A 19301-nucleotide genomic window follows, 5' to 3' on the forward strand; every position below is an offset into this window, starting at 1 on the left:
TCCTTTTATTTAATTGAATGTTTTTGTTTGATATTATACGTTAAATGAAATAAAATAAAGCAACACAATAAAAGCACAGATAATAACAAAATGCACAAACGTTTAGAATGTATAATTCGTATCTACAATATACCGACTAACAAATAAATTATGAATTAGCGCATTTCACTTATTAACTAACAATAATTCTTTGTAATTATTTTAGGCTGAAAAGCTAACAATGATAAGATTACAAGTATCCTGCACTGATGTTGTTTCTTCTGTACAAGTAAAAACTGTTTACTAATTTCCATTTGATTCTTTGCTCAACTATCATGTATAAAGAAAAATATTTAGGATTTTTTTTCACTTATACTTCTAGAAAAATATTCCAGTTGTGATAAGGATTGGAGATATAAACGACAATCCACCTCTTTTCAAGTCAACTACATACGAAACTACTGTATCAGAGGTATATTGCAATTTTATTACAAATAGTAATACATTCTAAATGAAATAAAAAATATAAGCAGTCATTTTAAAAATAAATTTATAACACTTTCGCTTATTTTTTACTAATTTAAGTACAAAAAATTGACTATTTTTTGCCGTTACAGTCTTCTTATTTAATTTTAAAATTAACATAAAATTGGTTTTTCCAAAAAAAGTTAAATTTTGGACAAATATGTTTTATGTGCTGTTGTTATGAGTTTTTAACGACTGAATAAATTACAGGATTTAAAAAAAAGCGTTCTGTATTAAATTTATTAAACAAATAATTTTTTTAGATTATAATAATTTCAAAATACAATTCATATTTTTAAAAAAAAGCTTTTCCACTGAAAAAAATTCTTTGAGATTAAGAAAGGAAAATATGCTTACAAGTGTTAGAAACAAGTTAATAAATTTAGATCAAAAAGTTACTTTTTTTAAAAAATATTTCAAGTTTATGACAAAACAAGCTGATATATGAAAATATGTAAATAAAAGAGCATGATCAAATATCATGGGCTCATAAATTAAAACATTTCGGGGCTCATTTTGAAGCTGCTACATAAAACAATTTTAAAAGTAAGTTTTGTCATATTCTCAAGAAACTATGATAAATATAAAGGGTTCAAATTCTAAAATATATTAATAAGGTATTGAATTATATTATTTTAAACATTAAAATGAAAATATTTAAAATATGATTTGTACATATTCATTAATTCTATTTGTTTATTCCTTGCCGTTTGAAGAACTGTCTGTTATTTTCTAAAATATATGTGGTAAAAAATCAAAAAAATTCTTACTTTCATTCAATTTTAATTAAAAGCTCATCATCACATTTTATATTATTATTATTAACTCCTATAAATATTTCAGCTTACACCTATAGGAACAACTATTTACAGAGATCTGTCAGCAACAGACGCTGATTCCGATAGTAATGGACTAATTGAATACTCTACTGCACCTGGTGACTCGACAGAAGTATGTTTCGTAACAGATATAGTTTGTAACAGATAAAGTTTTTAAAAATATTTCTTAGTTTATTATTTTGAAGAATTGGTAGTTTTGAACCACGTGATTTCATATTACATGTATTTCACACTAACATATAATGTCTGATAACTAAATTGTTATCATTAAAAAAGTGTTTTCTTCTAGAAAATATGGGCTTGTTCTAACCATAATTTAGAAAAACTGAAAAAGAAAATTTCTGTCTGTAAATGTTAAAATGGTGAATGACTGCAATCATTTAAAAGCTTTTTATCATTCGTTTTGCTCGATGTAAATACCACTTTACGTGAGATAACTTCATTTAACATCAACTGAATTATCATTGTTCAATCGTTCAAACAAGTTTTTACATCAATCTTTAAAAACAGTTTAAAGATAGAAGAGCAATCATTAGTTTTGTAGTACATTTGCGTTGTAAAAAAATATTTGAAATCTATATAGAATGTTTTGTAATCACCACATGTAATATGCTCTTTCAGAATTTTTATTGAAAATTAATTCAATTAAATATTTACATTTAAGGTCGTATTTTGAAATTAAAGCAAATAAAAACACAAAAGTTATCAAAATCTGACAAATCACCGTTAAGAAAGTGTAATTAAAAAGATACAAACTTGTTTGATTGTAGAAATAAACTTGAAAATGTTTCCCTGGAAAGTAAAATCGTATCAATCATTTCCTCATAGTTTCCTTGGGAAATAAAACAATTTTTTTTTGTTTTTAATCTGACCTAATTATTTATTCGCAAGCTCTTATGTGTATATTTTATTCCTCTTTATAAAAAGGATTCTTTTTAATATTATTATTATTTGTTTATATTGCAGAAAGATGGATATTCGTACTTTTCCATTAACCTTCCTCATCAAGGACTTGTTACAGTAAAGAAACTGTTGGATTACGAGAGATCAAATATTTATTATTTAACAGTTTTGGCATACGTAAGTTGTGGTTTTAATGCTAAACAAATAAATAGAATTTTAATATGTTCACCGCATTTGCTGTTTAGTGACAAATAAAGAATAAAGCATACTTTATTTTTCAATTTTTGCTGTTTAGTTCTAAATAAAGAATAGAACATATTTATTGTTATTCTCTATAATTGCTTTTTAATGATGAATAATAAATAAAACATATTTATTTTACCTCTCTTCATTTACTGCTTGATGCTGAATAGTGATTAACAAGCACTTTAGTTCTTCACATTTAATGTTTAGTGATAAGAAATAATTAAAAAAATATTAATTTCAGTACCCTACACTTACTGTTGAATGATAAATAATGATTAAAGCATTTGCTTTACTTTTCTTCATTTACTGTTTAAGGCTGAATAGTGATTAACACATACTTTAGTTCTCCACGTGTAATGTTTAATGATAAGAAATGATTAAAAATATTTGCTTTAGAACTCCACACTTACTATTTAATGGTAATAATGGTTACTATTTAATGATAATAACGGATAAATAATGGTTAAAACATGTTTGTTCTTGTTCTTTACTTTTGCTATTTAGCAATGGATTCAGTGATTACCACGTATTTTATTTCTTAGTTAGTTAGTTTATTTTATTTCTTATGATAAGTAATGCTTAAAGCATTTTTTTTATAAATTCTCCACATTTTGTTTTTGTTCTTTACTTCTGCTATTTAATGATGGATATAGTGATTACGACACGTTTCAGTTATTATTTAGTTAGTTTATTTTATTTCTTATAAGTAATGCTCAAAGCGTATTTTTTTTAAAATTCATACTGTTAATTCATACATTAAGGAATGATTAAAACATGTCTGTTTTAATTATTCACATTTATTGTTTAAGGATAAGTCAATATTTAAACATATATGTTTTAATTTCAGGATAAAGCAGCTGATGTTAGTCAAAGATTGACCTCTACAGCAACTCTAACTATACGTGTAGCCGATGGGGATGATCAAGATCCCGCTTTCGTTTATGATGCATGTACTCTGGTAAATGGTGCATGCGTCAATCCTGAATACAAGGCGCTGGTAGCTAGTGGTGTAATGGTAATTGTTGTCTTATGCGTTTAGATATTTCATTTTATAAATGCTTTAAACTGGAAAGGTATCAAAAAAATTACAATGATCATTATATCAGCTTTGGTTGAAGAATACAGCATTAAGAAAAAAAATGCTCTAAAATTTTCAGTATATCGAGAGTATTTTTCTGCACTATATGCCATTAAAATGTAAGCAAATTATGAGGATTTGTTTCTCTTCCGCAGACAAAATTATAGATTTTAAGAACTTTATCATTTTATAAAACATAAATTATGTAACTAACTTTGATTTTTTTCAGTAAATTTAAATAATAATAAATAATTTCATAGTTTAAATAAAATCCATTCCAATATAAAATTTGTTATTATTTTCAGTTTAATGGATTTTTCACTGTGAATTTTTCATTTATTTTCTAATGTATAATACAATTTGCCTTCAAATTTCCCTCATTGTAAAAATCTCTCATTTTCAGAATAAAATTAGAGATTTTAGATACACCGATAAAAAATATAATTCATAAGAGACATAAAAAGGAAGTACAACAGTTTTATTTTAACTTTTCCAAATGCGTAACTAATATTAGATTATCTCATTATTTCCAACATAAAAGGGTGAAAATCATTCTTAATTAATTTCATTTTATTGTCGGTGTTGAGCATATTACATAGTCCTGTTATTTTGAACCCTACCCAGAAAACGTCAGAACACTTGAATGAAGCATTGAAATAAAATAGTCTTCATTGAAAATTCGCAGTTAGTTGTTAAGATTATAATTACTTTTGAAGAAATATAACATTAGGAAAAGATCCATGTCATAATCACTGCTGAAAATTAATATATTTTCTACTGCTCAAATTTGCAGATGCTAACTGGTTATGCATATCAAATAATTCATAATATGTGCAAGTTTTACAGTTAAATATCATCTCTCCAACAAATTTAAAATAACAACATAATTAAATAATTTTGTTAGTTTTAAATACATTTCAAATACTTAATTTAACTAATCTGTTAAAAATACTATGAAAAAATTCGATTATAATACTACTATTCTGTATCCCGTATATCCAACAACAAAAAATATTTTTAAAGGATTTAAATTCATTTTTTAAATTGCATTACATTTGCAGTTTAAGAAATTCCTGAGTAAATTGCGGTTAAAAAATACCAGCACTTCGGGTTCATCGTCCGTAGAATCCAATTTACCATAAAATATTAAACCGTAATATATTATACCTATAATACAGACCGTAAAATACGTACTGTAAAATATTATACCTAATTAAATAAATATTACTGAATGGTAATATTTATTTAATTAGAGTGATTCAGTTATTTTACGGTAATTATTACTGTAAAAATTACAATAAATCAGATTTTTTTCGCTCTGTAATACGTTCCTGTAAAAATGGACTTTACGATTAAATACACTTGTACCCTGAGTGCCGGTACTATTTACCGTAATTTGATACAGTGTAATGATTTGGTTACCAATAATATATTTTATTATCTTGCACTTTAAAGATATTTGCTTTTAAATTTCATGTTATTAAATTACGTTTTATGTTTATTATTGTCTTGGAATTGGTTTAAAAATACTAGTTTTTTCTTAAAGTTCTATTTGTTTCCCTTCAGTCTGGATTGTTGCGAGTTTTGCCTGAGCCAATATTAGCCAAAGATAGAGATTCATTAAATTCAGCGATACGATATTCATTTGTAAATGGTAAGAACTAGTCATTATTTTTCATTTAATTCTTATTAGTTTACTTTTTTAAGAGAAAACCTCAAATCTAAATACATTTATTTTATACTTGAAACTGTTGCATTATATTGTTTCTCATCGGTAACAGTTCTTGAAAAATAAAAATTTATTTAAATTTTATTTCTCAGTAAATGAATATTGTTAGTATTTCTAAATAAAATGCTTCAAAGCCAAATTTTCTCATTTATAAAGATATGGATTTTTCTTTTTTAATTACTTGAAAAATGTAACTATAAAAAATTATTTCTAGGTACTCCATCATTTTACGACGAATACTTTGAAATTGATGTTAATACAGGAAGGATCCGTCAACTGAAAGCTGTCGACAGGAAAATAACGAAGAGTTTTGAAATAATTGTTAAAGTAAGAATAATGTTCAGTATTACTTCATTGTTCTAAATTACAAAAATTTTTTTTGTAAAAACAAATTTTTTTTTACTTCTTTATTTTACTAGTTTGCCTATTATAGTTTATATGTTATCGCCAAAAGTTTTCAGCAATTTATCAAGGTAATGTGAAAATTAATAGGCACCATATTGATAAAGTTAAAGAGTTCGTTTTTCCTGTAATTTAAAAAAAAATTGTTGATTGTATTGACTTTAGATAACAAGAAGTAAATTGACATCATGTTAATATCCTTAACTGTAACAAGACTTTTAAGCATTTGATATTATATTTTAGTTTTTAAAGTGATTGATGAATTCTTCGATTCATCTATGTGTAGATTGTTTGATAGTAGTAACTTGATTTTCTTAGATAACGAAAAATAAATAAATAACATTATGTTAAATTAAACGTACAGAAATGTTGCTGTTGTTCCAACAAAAATATTAAGTTTACTTTAACAAGTGCATAGTAAGAGGTGCATCTAGGTAGTTCGCAGATAACTAAGATAATTCGTGAAATGAAGTAATTTTTTAGCTCTTCAACGAATTACCCTAGTTAATTTGCACATTAGGCTGGATAATCTGTAGAATGCGTTCCTTAAAATCTCTAGTTTTGGTAATTTGACATTTTTTTAAATGTTAAATGCAAATAATACTTTAAATGCTACTCACTTATAAAAATAGACGTAACAATTAGGAAATGCTAAGTAAATATAAGAAAAAGAAAAATTAGAGCAAATGATCTAATGTAGGGAACCGGTCATCTTCATTCAACCGGTGCACAGAGTATCACCATGATTAAAGTCCGTAAAATGTTAAAATTAAAAGGGCGTGACTCAGCAGTTAGCAAATAATTCAAAATTGAAATTAACAATGACCTGCAAGTTTATTTTGATAGTTCCGCATTATTATCAAGGAACATTTAAAACCTACTTTAAACATAAATATTAGGTTTATTTACTTTTTGTAACTTTAACGGGAGAATCTATAAAGTAACAAATTTAATTGATTCGGAAGAACTCAAGGAATTCTTATTTAAACTAACATAAAAAAAAACAATAACCATGTCATGAAAGCGTAACAATTTAAAGAGACAACTACTATGCTAGCTATTAATATTTTTTGTTACACTATTTATTGCACTAATTATTCATCCTTACTAAGTTCCTTTGAAGTTTGCTGAGTAATTTTGATATTCATGATGACACTAGCACACTTCTAATGAATCTATGTTGCTTGATATTGAATCATATCTAAATATATATTTAACTACTTCGTTTACATTTTATTAAATCAAACATAGTAATATTACTGTTATTTACTCGAAAAAGAAACCTTAAACTTAAATACTAGCTTCGACATGGTTTCTATGGCGGCGCCAGCAACACATCAAAACTAAATGCAATTGACTCATTAAAGGAAAATAGAAGTTGATAGGCAATATGTATGTAATTTCGGTTATAACAAAATAAATCATTGTTAATAAAACAGAGTTTAATATCATTGTTTTGACATACATTTAAGCGTTTTTTATATATTTTTTATCTTTACTTAAATCTTACTGATATCTTTACTGCTATACTGATACTGATACCTTTATCACGAGAAGCACAAAAGTTTTATTTATATGCACGGAAATATTGTTTGAATATGGGTAATATGACGTTTTTTTGAAACTTGATTTAGTGTTTCAAATAGTCAGTAGGTAGCGCTGCTATTAATTATTGCGAAATAAGGGAGGTGGTTCAATATTGTTCTTTTTTCTTCTTTATGGAGTGTAAAACTTGTGGATATTTACAAATTACTACACTAAATATTTTTTCATAGCACATTTAAGAACAGATCAGTTTGTATTGTTTGCTAGCATAATTGTGCTTAATGTATTAGTTTTCATAGTTTATTAGTATCATTACATATTAGTATTCGGTACCATTTTTTTTTTGTTTTTATCAGGCAGAAGAAATGACGGATAGCCGACGATTTTCAACAGCTAAACTTTTAATTGAAGTTCAAGCTGTTAATATGCATCCTCCTATTTTGACGCCAACTTCAATGGAAGGTTATGTAAATGAAAATTCTCCTGTTGGCACAACTGTCACATCAGATAGGGAAGGAAACATTCCACTTGCTTTGAAAGTTACAGACGCAGATCTAGTGAGTAATTTTTTTGTGTGTTCCCAATTAGTTAAGAACATATACACCGAAGAACCAGCAGATTATGACCACCCTGCTAATAACATGTCGGACCACCTTTAGCTCTCAAAACTGCTAGCAATCGCCGAGACATTGATTCCACAAGGTCCTGATAAGTAGTCTGAGGTATCTGGTACCAAGCACTCACCAACTGGTCCTGCAATTCCTCACATTGCGAGGGGGTAGCGTGGCAGCACAAATTTGGTTTTCCAAGTAGGACCACAAATGCTCTATTGAATTAAAGTCAGGTGAATTTGGGGGCCAAGACATGACTTGAAAGTCACTGTAATGTTCCTCGACGATTCGACCCTTATGAGATTGTGCATTATCCTGTTGGTAAGCACCATTCCCCGCAGGAAAAACTGTTGCCATGAATGGGTGAACCTGGTCTGCAACTATGTTCAAGTAGCTTACAGACGTCAGGTTTATCGTTGTTAGAATGAGTCAAGAATTTTGTTGCAAAATTTAGAAGGAAAAAATCCAAGGGTTAAAATCTGACGACTACTTAATAATCTTATATCGACAGAATCTCGTGGTGACGGAACGCAATTACGTTAGTGCCAAATCTTGCGAAAAGGAAGTCTCCTATGGATGAAATATTACGGGGATTACTACACTGAAAAAAAAATTCTGGTAAAATTTCCGTACTGTATGGTAATAACATTTCTGGTGTAAGAAAAAGAAAAAACATGATTTTGGTTAATAAAGCTATGATCTATAGAATTTAAACCATTCATTTAGTAATTTTTCCGTTTATATGGTAATGGTTTATCGGAAATTTATGATTTTAAAGTTATAGTTATCATTTTCACATATTTAATGAAAGATTTAAAATTAAAAAAGTAAACTTAACCGAATAAATGGTACTGAGGTATCATGATAAAATTATCAGTTTTTACCACATTTATCAAATTTTATTAAATATTATAAAACCATATATTATTGTTACTCTCACCATAATCATTTCCAAAGCGTTTCAGTAGAAACTACCGAGTTTTTTGGTGCTCCTATACAGTCAAAAAACGGTAAATTTTCCATATTCTAGTAGTTTCAGTCATACTTTTTCTCTCAGTGTATTTTGTATTAAAGCAATACTTTGTCGGCGTGAAAATCTAACTACGAACCTTTTTGTTCGAGCAAGTTTTTTGCTCACACGGAATTTATATTTATTTTCCATAAAACCTTTTTTACAAATTCTATTTTAAATATATTTAATTCTATTAATGCCTATAAGTTAGCTCATTAATAGATTTTGGGAATAGATACATAGAATGTTTCTTTTACTCTTATTGCTATATTTTTAAAAGAACAACAGAAATAATTTTTAACTTACATAGATCGTTACTATAAAGTGAAATAATTAAAAAAAATTCTAACTTCACGCAAAAAATTAAAAATAGTCATATTGGTAATAGTAAGTTATTTAACAAAAACTACGAGTATATTTTCGTAATTAAAACTTTAACTCTTCATCGTTTTTAAAAGTTTTTTTAAGTAATAATATTTTATAGTGTGTATAAATATCTTTCTTAAATGTGTATAAAAATATCTTTCTGAAGTTAATGTGCTCAAATATTACCAAAAAGTAACGAAATGATAAAAGTATGATATTTGATATTTTTAGAGTGCTGAAGATGGACTTATGGCGTACGCATTTGAAGTGACCACTCCTCTATTTCGTGTGAACTCTGATGGCTATTTAGTAGTCAATGAAGCTAATTTGGACCGTGATCCACCAAATCCAAGCAAATATACTTTTCAGGTAATTTATTTATTTATTTGTTTAACAGGTAACCCAAAATTGACAGATTTAAAATATTAATTTTAAAGAAAAATATACAATTTGTTGCGTTCAGCGTTGATTTTTTTCTTCTTTCAGTTAAAAAAAATACCAATTTCGTTAAAAGATGGCGCTACTGTCTGATAAAAATACAAAACATTGTTTACAGCTGCGTATCAGACTACGCCATCTATAATATTTGCACTGGTGTCTCTTAGTTTTGTCTTTAGACTGGGCCACGCTGTTGCTACAAATAGTGTTCATTTTGAAATAAATTTCATATAATGATTTATTTAGCAATCCATCTATTGGCAAACTCTGCAACAAGTTTTGAAACTTGGCTAAAACAAGAGAAAGCAACACACCATACATTTACTTTTTTTCGTTTGTCTCAAATCGATTTCTTTGGATTATTTACTATCATTATAACTGAGAATTTGCTTATTTATTCATGAAAATATATTATAAATTTAAATGTTTGAAATGAGAAAAAAACAAATTGAAAAAATTTCATAAAATTAACTTTATTAAAAATGTTACAAATATTGGTAATCAGTTATTTTTCATGCTTTTTACTTATTTTTTGCGAGGAAAACTAGACTGGCGACTAACAGAAGGGATTTCCATTTCAGGTGATTGCTCGACAGACGGACAGTGCACCTGAGAATGGTGCTAGTGCTCCGGTTGCTCTGAGTGTTCATTTAAATGATATCAATGATAATTCTCCAGTTATTGCGCCTTTGAGTCCTGTTTCGATTCCTGCTGGTGATGGAACACGAAATATAGCAAAGGTAACGTTCATTCAAATGGTTAAAACTTTTGAAAATACCGTATTATTTAAAATTTTATTGAATTTCATGTTAAACGCATCCTTAAAACTGAATGGTATAATTGGAAATAAAATTTTATTTTAAAAGCCGCAATGGATCAGTGGTTAAAGGCACTGAAAATAGGCTCGATTCTCAGCGAAGCAGACTCAGCAGTAAATCGATGTATATCAACTTGTCGGAGAAGTAAATGTGGCATTATGCTACACTGCTACAATCGTGCTGTGGATCTTGAAATTGTGGAGCTTTAACTTCCATGAATAACTCGACTCACAAGAGGCTGTTGCTAGAATACTTGCTCAAGAAGCTAATTGCAAGCTGGCAATGCTTGTTTAAGAGAATGGACACAGCTTGACCATTGTGTTTAAGGAAATGGACACAACTTGAAAAGCTTGCTTAAGAAAATGGATATAACATTTGATTCCGTTTTTCAGACTTTCTCTAAAAAAGACTTCTTTTCAGTTTTCTTCTTCTTACGGAAAGATTTGTCTTAACAGAATAAACTATTGATTCCAAATAAATTCGTTATGTGATATCGTTCATTTGCCTCAGAATACTTTTTTAATTAGTCTTTTTTGAACAGGTAGAACTGTCATCAGTTTTCAAAAAAGATAGAAGACATTAAAAGTCTTCTGTCTTTTTCCAAGGTTGTCACAAGTTTATAATAGTGGTTTTTAAAATAATGTTGTTCGAATTCTGATTTTTTGCAACCACTTAATCATTTAAAGTTCTGATTACGAAGATGAAACTGAACATTCATGACTAAACATGACTGTCCATTTTTAAGCTTCGCATTTCGAACTATGTCTATTTTCCTAAATAGGCACATCAAGCTGTGTCCAGAATTTAAAAAAAAATCTTACCTATGCGTTAATGCTTCGCCCTTAAACATTGTTTTTTATTCCATACACATTGTCCGTACCAACTCTTTGGGAACCCGTTTACATCATGTCTATGGAAGCTTGACTTCTTCCTCTACATATTTTCTTTCTATCAATGACGATTTTGTTTGAATTTAGGTAGCTGCAGCAGATGCAGATGATGCTGATGGTCTGGAGCAAGTTGTCTATTCTATATACCACGTCTCTAACGAAGGTCTGTCAAAGTTTCGCATCGATCGTACTTCAGGCGTTGTGCAAGCGGTAGAAAAAGTTATGGCTGGACAGCAATTCAGTATTACAGTTCAAGCCACAGATCCCGGTGGAAGGTAACGAAACATTAACATCACTTTCAAAATTTTATAGAACTTTTCATGTTAATTTTTTTAAAAAAAATCTTTTTTTCAAGTAGTTAAAAGCAAATTTCGTCAAATTATGTCCGTCATTTAAAGACAGCACTTTGTTATGTCATTCAAAATAAAACCTGATAAAAGAAAAATGAAATAATCATCTGCAATTTAAAAGTTAACGCTAGTATGCGTTATAGTGCCTTGCTTATTTAAAATGAAGATGCGGATTTTTGTGGTATATTATGGATTTTTATAGCGCAGTATTTTGTACCTAATGGGTACTGTTTAATGACACATTCAAATCTATTTGAACTTTTTCGATATTCGTTCAAATTTGATCTATAATGTAATGCTTAGTAAAATCTATTTTGCTGTATTAAAAAAACTTTTTATTTTGACCCTCTGTGTAGTTGAAAATTTCATAGTAGAGCTACAGATAAGAAAATATTTAATTTCAACTATTATTTTGACAACCTTAGTTTATCAATAAGTTTAAGATTATTTTAGCAACTGCATAACAAGAGAGGCTGCCTTCAAATAGCATTTTAAGTCATATACTAATTTCTTATATTTCTTTACAAACTCATTCATTCGAAATATATTTATTAAACGTAACTTACTCTAGGTTATGATAGCTAATTAAAATTACAATCAGTGTTATGTACAATACTCTATGTCAGGCCAACCTGCGGCTCTTTGAGGGATTATTTGTGGCTCTTGATAAATGTACCCGAGTTCCTTTTTCATTTTTGTGCTATTATATTTAAAAAAAATATTATCATTCCGTATGTGTTTCAAAATGTCTTTAAAATAACTGATAACAAATATGAAAGGCTAAGTGCAACGTTGTTCAATTCAAGGTGAGTTTTCCATTTCTAATATAATTATGACACAAAAAGCATCTGGAGAATTAGAATTAATAGAGATGCAAGACGATCAAGCCCTACAATGAAAATATAAGTCGACGTCGATTACTGAATTTTGGAAATTTGTACCAGAATCGAAATATCCTGAATTAAAAAAGCTGCCTGTCGAATTATTTCAATATTCGGAACAACGTACTTATGTTAATCATTTTATTCCACTTTAAAATTTATGAAATCCAAACACCGATCAGTATAAACTAACCAGCGTCTCAAAGAATTACTGAGAGGTGCTGTCACCAATAAAAAAATAATATTCACCAAATTTTAAAGAATTATCAAAAGAAGTAAAATAAATGTGTTTAATTTTTAATATTTAAATTCAATACAATTTGAACTTTTACTTTTTCTTATATGTTTTCAATAAATATAATTTATGTATAAAAAAAATTTTTTTAATATCTTTTTTGCATACCTTTTAAATACGTATTTAATTGCGGCTCACGAAAAATATCAAATTTTGAAAAATGGCTCGACTATCAAGGAGTTTGGCCACCCCTACTCTATGTTATTGAAACAATATTGATACCTAAGTAATACACTATTCTCGCTCAATAATTTTACCAAAAAATGATTCTATAAGTGTTTCTTGGAGAAATTTACAATTATTAAGCATTTTATTGTTCTCAGGAGCTTGCTAAGACGCCTAAATATTAGTAACATTAATAGAAACTTTATGGGTTAATATTGAGCCCTTTAGTTAGAAATTATTTAAAGGAAATGAAAATTTTCTGATATACGGCTTTATACAGAAACTAATATAAATTTTAAAAATTTAAAACGCTGATACTGAGATAAAACTTCAAATTTGGTTTATTACTTTATATAATTCGGTATATTACTTTATATAATTGTACATTACTTAATACAATTTATGATTGATCTACAAGTTTGTGTTAATGACTCCATATTCAATGTGTTAATGCTAGTGGGGTAGTGTAACGTTGGCATACTTTAGGACATTTAGTTCGTATGCGGGGCAATACAAATACGATACCATATCTAAACATCGTTATTTGATCCACTGATGGTTATTATTATTAATTGCGAGAAGTAATTCTGGCAGAATAATGGTGTCTGCAATTGTGCTAGAAATGTACAGGATAGCTTAAAAAACGTAAAGACTTCAACTTGTTGCGTTGGCCCTCATCATCTCCAGATTTTCATTTGTGAAACGATGTTGAAAGCATTATACAAGAGATGCATGTACACTCTCAGAAATACGATTCAGTAATCCTTGAGTTGTATTTTGATAATTAGGAGAATCATTTCGTCTCCAAATCCACGTGATTTGTATCGAAACGCCGACTTTCAAGCATATGACGAAAATGCTTTCCCGACTCAGAAACTCATCTCTAGCTCACCACCTCAAATCTACGACAGTAATTCCTAATTTAACGAAATTAGAAAGTCGAAATTCGAAATCATTCTTTACTTTTGACGAAATTCGTTTCCTCGAAGAATCGACGATAGTCATTCCGTCACTTAAACGAACTTGTGGCTCTGATTATATAGCAAGAAGCGGTTTCGTCGAAAACGAAGAAAATTTCAAGAAATTGGAGTATCTATTTTTTACAGTGTAATACGATTGTTATTATTTATGAATAAGCAACATACGATTATTTACATACGAGAGTCTATGACTAGGGAAATCAATGCTGAGACGAGTTATTGAGTTATGTAACTCTTTATGCGATACATTTGTAGATTTGTAACTCTTTATGATACATTTGTAGATTCAGTCAAGCAATATTGGATGTAATAGTGACATCAGGACCAAACTCTGGAGGACCAGTATTTGCTCGAGATAGATATGATGCGCAAGTTAGTGAAGGAGCAGCACTAAAATCTACAGTCATTTCTCTGTCTGTAAGTATTTACAGTAAACTTTGGTCGTATTTTCAACACTTTTTTTACTGTGAAATTACAAGCAATTAAAAAAAACATTAGGACTGTTTCTGGTACATAACTTTTGCTCAAAATTTGTTCAACATTTATGATAATTGCAATGGTTTTTATTTGCCTTGTAACGTATCAAGCTATATTGAAGAAACAGTTTTTTTATATAAAAAAACGTTTATATAACATAGCGACCACACATAAGCAAAGCAAAAATAAATTCCTATACCCTTAACGGGTTAGTATAAACCTTAAATCGAAACAAACACTATTCTCGACAAAATCTGCAACTCTCCAAAAGCCATAAATCCGCTTCGCGGGTCGATTAGCCGCCTATGGTGACCAAACTAAAAAAGAAATTCCAAAAATTGTCCCATTCTTTTATTTTTTCTTGATCTCTTTTCTTTCTCTCTTTTTTTTTAATTCATGCTTGTTGTTAAAGCGCCATCCATACGAGCCTTGAAAATGTGTTCTTTGAAGTGCTCTGAGAGATCATCGGTGTGCGTGCTGGTGAACACCATGTAAAGAGCGCAAATAAAATGAGCGATTATTATAAAGTCCAAGAGATTGTTTTTATTTTAGTGAAGTAAGATTTCATACCCAGCGGGGCAAAATACTTGTGTTTGCCAGATATTTTTCAGGTATTTTAAGACTATATAGCATTAATACTTAATTTGAATTTGATTATTATACATCAGGTTAACTATCTTCAATTTATAGATACGTCTGATTTTACCATGCAACCTTACATTTGATAATAATTGGTCATATACTTTGCAATAATTTATAGATAATTATCTTACTGAAATTTGTTAATAGGGATTATAAATTATAAATATTTGTGTAGGCAATGGATCCAGAAAAAGATGACATTACATACTCAATAGTAGAAGGAAATGTAAATGATGATTTTGCAATTGATCCAAAAAGGTAAATTACAAATTCTTTGATGAAAATCGAAATTTTCATAAAACATTTAATAGTATTTCAATTTTAAATAAATAAGATAAACTTTAATTATAAACTATTTTTGCGCTCATGCAAATAATGCTATAATCTATTTTTATTAGCTGTTGGTTTATAATTCTAATTTTAATTATTTTAGTGGCACAATATTTGTAGCGCGACGCCTAGACAGAGAGGAAGTGTCGGCATATACTTTAATTGTCAGAGCTGCAGATCCCAGTAATCTCGTAAGTAGTTACCAACATTCTTGCAATTTGTGCTACCAAATAATAAAGTTCTGTGAAAAAAAATAGGCAGTGTCCTTTTTTTACATTAATAATTAAAAACTTTAGCTAATAAAACTATAGCATTTTCCTAGAACTCTAATATTCGCCAAGAAATAAATTATATTTTAAAAAGTGTTATAAATGTATTATCAAGTTAATTTTTTCTTCAGTTTTCAAACCACTAAATGGAGCGAAATTGTTTCATATAATTATGCTTTAAAAATCATTTTTCAGAACGTCTATTTATGGAAAATTTTATTAAGATTATACAGGGTAATGTAAAATGATTTTTCAAGCATAGGACCTCAGGCAAGTGATAAATGCAGAATTAAAAAAATATATATGAAGGTTTTATAAGGTAAATATTAAACGATTACCAACCACTGGTAGTTACTGGCGTAGTGGCAGAATTAGATAATTTTCTTTTGGTGCTATTTATATTTTCTATGTTTCATTATAAAACACGAATGTTATATTATACGAAAAAAAAAGACTAGTAAAATAGCCATTATTGAAAGGAATTGAATTTTCTGGTAAATAAAAACCCATTATTCTTATAAACAAAACCAACAAATGCGGTATTTAAAGCATTTCTTTCGTAATTTTTCTTTTAATACGGTAAGAGTTCATCAGAAATTCTGGTTTTCGAAATTTTTTAGCACATTTACTAAGTTTTATAACATATTATAAAACCAAATTGCTTTGTTAATTTTGCCAAAATCATTAGCTAAGTAAAAATTACTTAGGTTTTCGGTGTTCCTATAGAGCTAAAAACAAAGTAACTTTCATTTTCTGGTAATTTTCAACGTTATTTTTTCTTAGTGTACTGTTTTTCTTTTACACACTACTAATTGTTTTTATATTAGTTTTAACCGTGAGAAAATTAATATTTTTATTACAAAAGCTTCTTTATAAATTATAATACTATGTATTTGCTGCTCTAATCATAGTGCAAATCTTTCAGTTTTCAACGACTAGTGTTGATATTCGAGTTACAGATATAAATGACCAGAATCCAGAGTTTTTGCTTCAAGAATATACTTTTAGAGTTGAAGAAGGTTTATCAGATGCTTATGTAGGAACAGTCCAGGTATACCAGTATTACTTTGTATCTCAAATGCTTAATAACACAAAGTAATGATAAATAATGATCATTTGTTGAGTATATCGTTACCCAGAAAAAATATAGTATAAAAGAAAAACATAAAAAAACAATTTTTTGAGTAGGGACTTTTTGTATTTGCACTAGAAACTTAATTTCAAACAAAAATCGTTAACCAGAAAAAATACAGTATAAAAGAAAAATATATAAAGCCAGTTTTTTAAGTAGGGACTTTTTGTATTTGTATTAGAAACTTAATTTCAAACGATGATCTTTTTTTACAATTAGAAAAAATTAAGAAGTTTAAAATATGCATAGGTATTTTAATTGAACTGTAAACTTTGTAAATAATTACGTTTAGAAGAAAAGATTATCGTGAATGTAGCACCTTAAGATAAGAAAAGATTATTTTGATTAGTTTTTGAAATCTTTATTTAAATACTAAAAAAAGAATATATATATAGCAAAATAATATTTGTCGTTATAGCAAAATAATATTATATATAGCAAAATAATAATACAAGTTGAAATGTTAACTAGTTGATTTAATATTTATATTTGAGATTATCTTGCACTTAAATGTGTTAATTATATTCATGTGACTTTTACAGGCCAGAGATCAGGATATTTCCATCAATGGGCAAATAACGTACTCATTATCTGGTTCAAAGTATGTAAAGTTCAATTCCATTTTATAAGGATATTTATATCAAATACTTAATTGACATTAATGTAAATAAAAATGTTATTTGAAATAGATTAAAATTTCACTATTTTTATATTATTTTAATTGCTAAATAACAATTTATATAAGTGATATTTTGCAATAGTCAAACAAAACAGTAAAAAAAAAATAATCATAAATAAGATGTTATTTAAACTATTAACTGAGAGAAAAACTGTTTATTAAGTGCTTTCACCTAATACGGTTAAAAAAAACATAATTTTATAGCAACAACTAGACCTACCAACTGAAGCCACTTAGTTCCTTGCAGATGAGTACATATTATAGTCGAGAGGGCTAATCTGTCAATCTCATAAGTGACAGCACGGTGGTTTGAGTCTCAGCGTTGGCATCATAATATTTCCTCCATTCCCTTTGACACGACAGAAGAGTTTCCAGTGCCCTATACTCCCCCATTTGTGATCCTGGGCTGTTAGAATACGATGCTGTCATTCACGTATAGATGGAAGCACCATAAAGCTGCTAAACTGTCTCCAATATCCAGTTAAATTTCTTTTTTTATGGTTTTGAAACCATGCTAGTTGTAAAAAGTTAAAAACACCGTATAGTTTTGTATTCATGGCTTTTTAACCATACTAGCAGTAAACTGCTTCGAAAAGGTAAAAAATGTTCTTTACCCTAGACTTAATGGTAACTTAAGGTTTCATTTTTTTTTACTGTGGACTCAATTTTTGAGTTCCCTATGTATGATGTCCCTGATTAGATATTTCGATCTTTTACTAATAATATTTACTTATTTTCCCCAGTGACTTTAAGCTGGATGCTTTAACTGGTGAATTGCGCACTATTCATGCCCTGGATTTTGAAACTCAGCACGTGTATCATCTTCTTGTGATGGCTAAAGATAGCGCTCCTGACTCAAGATTCGGAACCGCATCTGTTACAGTTCTTGTAAGTGATGTGCAAGATGAAAAGCCCATCTTTGAAAAAACTAGTTATGAGGCCAGTGTTCCAGAAAATAAAGCCAATCATGATGTCATTCATTTAAAGGTTTGTATAATGAAAAAAAATACAGCTGAAAATACTTTTTCGATTAATTCACTTTCCCATAACATTTAAAAATATGCATACAATACATTCTTACATTGATTCCTTTGTTCTAAGCAAATATATATAACTTTTACATTTTCCTTCAATAATTGGTGACCAAAAATGTGCTAATTAAAAGTATACTTTTTGTAATATCGTATTACTGTTCTCATTTTTTGATTTTGAAATATTATTTTCAAGAAAATATGACTTCTCAAAAAAATTTTTGGTTTAAAAAGTCAATTTTTATCAATGATTTGCAAATCATGCAAATATCCAAAAAATATTTTATGATAATACACAATACTTTATATGTTACTTTTTGAGAAGCTTGCAAAGCGAAAATCGCAGATAGACCTGCATATTTTCTCTTGTAGCAAAGTATTTTTTCTCATGTTATTTAAATTTAGGTTATTTTGCTATAAGTATTTTAAAAACTTTTTGGTTCAAAAATTATTTTACATCAGCAATTTGGTGAGTTCTGCAAAATGTTCAAAAGCTGCATTTTGAAATTTTTTATTTCTGAAAAAAAAATGATTATGTAGAATATTCTCTATGTTACTTTAACTCTGAGAGTGTAGAAAATCGAAATCCGACTTTTATGTTTTCCCTCCTAGCAAACTTGTTTTCCTCATGCTATTTATTAATCGATACATTTTGTATGAAAATAAACATTCTCGTAAATATTCCTCAT

The 19301-nt window shown here is 28.3% G+C and overlaps 1 protein-coding gene across 1 annotated transcript in view; it reads left to right on the forward strand.

Moving 5' to 3' along the window:
- Positions 1-19301, forward strand: part of Cad99C (cadherin 99C) — a 109539-nt gene that overhangs the window by 56220 nt on the left and 34018 nt on the right. The window contains exons 5-21 of the mRNA XM_087159459.1: positions 206-268; positions 362-451; positions 1348-1455; positions 2310-2423; positions 3340-3507; positions 5137-5224; positions 5514-5626; positions 7603-7803; positions 9467-9604; positions 10255-10413; positions 11469-11656; positions 14337-14469; positions 15347-15429; positions 15605-15692; positions 16696-16821; positions 17445-17503; positions 18325-18568. Of these exons, the coding sequence (XP_087015585.1) occupies positions 206-268; positions 362-451; positions 1348-1455; positions 2310-2423; positions 3340-3507; positions 5137-5224; positions 5514-5626; positions 7603-7803; positions 9467-9604; positions 10255-10413; positions 11469-11656; positions 14337-14469; positions 15347-15429; positions 15605-15692; positions 16696-16821; positions 17445-17503; positions 18325-18568 (2163 nt within the window). The remainder of the gene's footprint in view (positions 1-205; positions 269-361; positions 452-1347; positions 1456-2309; positions 2424-3339; positions 3508-5136; positions 5225-5513; positions 5627-7602; positions 7804-9466; positions 9605-10254; positions 10414-11468; positions 11657-14336; positions 14470-15346; positions 15430-15604; positions 15693-16695; positions 16822-17444; positions 17504-18324; positions 18569-19301) is intronic.

The sequence above is a fragment of the Parasteatoda tepidariorum genome, chromosome 3, assembly GCF_982258835.1.
Source record: "Parasteatoda tepidariorum strain Cologne lab strain chromosome 3, Ptep-v5.0, whole genome shotgun sequence".
Taxonomy (NCBI): domain Eukaryota; kingdom Metazoa; phylum Arthropoda; class Arachnida; order Araneae; family Theridiidae; genus Parasteatoda; species Parasteatoda tepidariorum.